At 66.9% G+C, this 2997-nt stretch overlaps 1 protein-coding gene across 1 annotated transcript in view; it reads right to left on the reverse strand.

Annotated features, from left to right (window-relative positions):
• Nucleotides 1-989: 989 nt before the first annotated feature.
• The window catches only part of LOC110288170 (steryl-sulfatase-like), a gene marked incomplete at its 3' end in the record, with an annotated part of 5350 nt that continues 3342 nt past the window's right edge, over nt 990-2997 (reverse strand). The window contains exons 4-7 of the mRNA XM_029473823.1: nt 2582-2751; nt 2012-2149; nt 1671-1830; nt 990-1180 (exon numbers count right to left, since the gene is read on the reverse strand). Coding sequence (XP_029329683.1) covers nt 990-1180; nt 1671-1830; nt 2012-2149; nt 2582-2751 — 659 coding nt within the window. The remainder of the gene's footprint in view (nt 1181-1670; nt 1831-2011; nt 2150-2581; nt 2752-2997) is intronic.

Consider the following 2997-nt stretch of genomic DNA (forward strand, 5'->3'; position numbering starts at 1 on the left):
GGGGACGTCAGAGGGCGGGGCCCGGGGACGCGGCCGCCGCGCGAGGACCGGAAAAAAAAACAAAACTCTGACCCGAGGTCCTCCCACAAGCAAACAGCAGCGAGAAATCAATGACAAGAAAAAATAAAAACCAAAAAATATCGGGGAAGAGAAGCCCACGCGTGCCTGCTCCTCCCTCCTCGTGCTGACCCCTGACCTCGGCGGGCGACCCCCGGACCCCGGACCCAACGCGGGGATCGCACAGAAAAAGAAAAAAAAAATCTGTGCAAGACGTGTCAAAGGGCGCAGGGTTCACTCATACGCAAAGAGCAGTGAGCGATCAATGACAATAGAGGAAAAATATTTAAAAAAAAACAAAAATGGCTGTGTCGTTGTGTCTCCTCTCCAGGCCCCCTGCCCATGTCGCCGACCTCTGACCTGGATGAGGAACCCAACCCCCTCCCTCCTGACCCCGACCCCGACCCCGACCCCCTCACCGAGGATCTGACAAAAACAAAAATTACGGCTGATGTATGGGATGTTTGGCCCAGGATTCACCCATACGCAAACAGCAGCAAGCAAAGAATGACAATGAGAAAATAAAAATATAGGGGAAAGATAAACCCAGACCCCGAACACAGACCCAACCCCGGGGTGGCGTAAGAAAAAAAAAATCTGTGCAACATGTGATGAATGGCCCAGGGTTCACCCATATGCAAAGAGCAGTGAGCAATCAATGACAAATAAAAAACTAAAAATACTAAAAAAAAAAAAAAAAAAGTTCCGTGCCGTTGTTTCCCATCCCCCCTGCCCAGGTTGCCGACCTCTGACCTCTGACCCGGATCAGAAAACCGATCCCCGCCCCCTGACCCTGACCCCAGCCCCTAACCCCACCCCACGGCTGTGTTAAAAAAAAATAAACCAGATACGTGAAGTTGGGCCCTGGGTTCACCCATATGTAAAAAGCAGCAGGAAATCAATGACAACAAAAATTAAAATAAAAACGTGACCTCCGACCCCGGGGGGCAGAACAGGAAGCGCCGCGCCCCGGCCCCGCCCGCCCGCCCCCGGGACCCCGCGCCCACCGTTGCGCCAGCGCACGGCCTGCAGGTGGGCGTTGCAGTAGTGGAACAGGAACTCGTGCTCCGAGCGCTGGGCGTCGCCGCGCAGCAGCGGCATCAGGTCCCGGCCGTCAATCACCCTGCGGGGGGCGGGGCGGGGCGGGGCTGGGNGGGCGGGGCTTCCCACTGACGTTACAGGCGGGCGGGGCCCGCAAGCTCCACCTCCGCCCCTGGCTCCATGTGGGCCCCGCCCACCTCAGGCCTCCGCGCTGATGACATCGTCGGGCTCCGCGGAGACCACGCCCACCCCCGGTGACCCTGACCCCTGACCCCGACCCCACGCCCTGACCCCTGACCCCAACTCCAGACCCCGACCCCGACCCCACGCCCTGACCCCTGACCCCTGACCCCAGACCCTGACCCCAGACCCTGACCCCGACCCCAACTCCAGACCCTGACCCCTGACCCCTGACCCCAGACCCTGACCCCTGGCCCAACTCCAGACCCCGACCTCTGACCCCGACCCCAACCCCACACCCTGACCCCAGACCCTGACCCCTGACCCTGACCCCAACTCCAGACCCTGACCAGTAACTCCTGACCCCTGACCCCGCCCCTGCCCCCCCTCACCTGTCTCCGGGCAGCTCCGCCCCCGCCAGCCGCGCCACGGTGGGGAAGACGTCCATGAGGCTCGTGGGCTCCTCGACGACGCGGCCGGGGCGGAGCTCGCGGGGCCAGCGCACGAGGCCGGGGACGCGGACGCCGCCCTCCCAGTTGTTGCCCTTCCCGCCTGCGGGGTCGCGGTAGGTCACCGGGGGTCACGGGGTCACCAGGGGGGTCACGGGGTGCGAGGCCACGTCCCGCCACGCCCACACCCCGGGCCACGCCCCCCCGCGCCGCCATCCTTGACCCCGACCCCACCCCCGTGACCCCCTCGTGACCCCGCGAGCCCCGGGCCCCGCCCCGCTCACCCCGGAAGACGCCGTTGCTGCCGCCCATGCGCTCCCCGCGCGGCCCCAGCTCCTCCACGTGGGCCCCGTGGTCGGAGGTGAAGTAGACGAGCGTCTCGCGGGCCAGGCCCAGCTCGTCCAGCGCCGCCAGCACGCGGCCTGCGGGGTCGGGGGTCAGCGGCGGGGTCACCGGGTGACGGGGTGGGGCGGGGGTGTGTGGGGCGTGAGGTCAGGGGTCGGGGTCACGGGGTCACGGTCGGGGGTCGCAGGGTCGGGCGTGAGGTCTGGGGTCAAGGTTGGGGGCGGGGTCAGAGTCAGGGTCATGGGATGTTGAGTGGGGTCCCAAGGTCAAGGGGTCAAGGTTGGGGGCGGGGGCGGAGTCGGACGCGGGGTTGGGGACCCCACCCGTGCGACCCCAGGTTGACCTCACGACCCCCGCGCTCGGCTCCGTGACCTCCGGCGACCCCGCGACCCCAGGTTGACCCCGTGACCCCGAGGGCCCCCCACACCGACCCCACGACCCCGAGCCGACCCCGCACGGCCCCGCCCCACGCCCCCCCCCCCCGCCCCCCCACGGCGACCCCGCCTCACCCACGCCCCAGTCCATCTCCTCCACGCTGTCGCCGTAGGCCCCGTGCAGGCTCCGCCCCGCGAACCCGGGGTCGGCGAAGTGGGCGGTGTGGACGTGGAGGAAGGAGAGGAAGAGCAGGAAGGGGCGGGCCCGGTTCCTGTGGGCGGGGCCGGGGGTCACCAGATGACATCATCGCCACGGGTGGGGGGGGGAACAGGAAGTCTCACCCCACCCCCCCCCGACGGTGGGCGGGGAAGGGAAGGAAGTGGGTCAGGGGGCGGGGTCCAGGCCTCCACGAGGTCAGGGGTCAGCGTCAAAACCGGGCGTTGACGTCACCCGATGACGTCATCGTCCGCCGACGGGAAGTCCCGCCTCCCACTCCAGGCGCGGTGGGCGGGGACAGCGAAAAACCGGAAGTGGGACTGGGGACCCGCCC

Source organism: Mus caroli, unplaced genomic scaffold (assembly GCF_900094665.2).
Source record: "Mus caroli unplaced genomic scaffold, CAROLI_EIJ_v1.1 scaffold_13272_1, whole genome shotgun sequence".
NCBI classification, from domain to species: domain Eukaryota; kingdom Metazoa; phylum Chordata; class Mammalia; order Rodentia; family Muridae; genus Mus; species Mus caroli.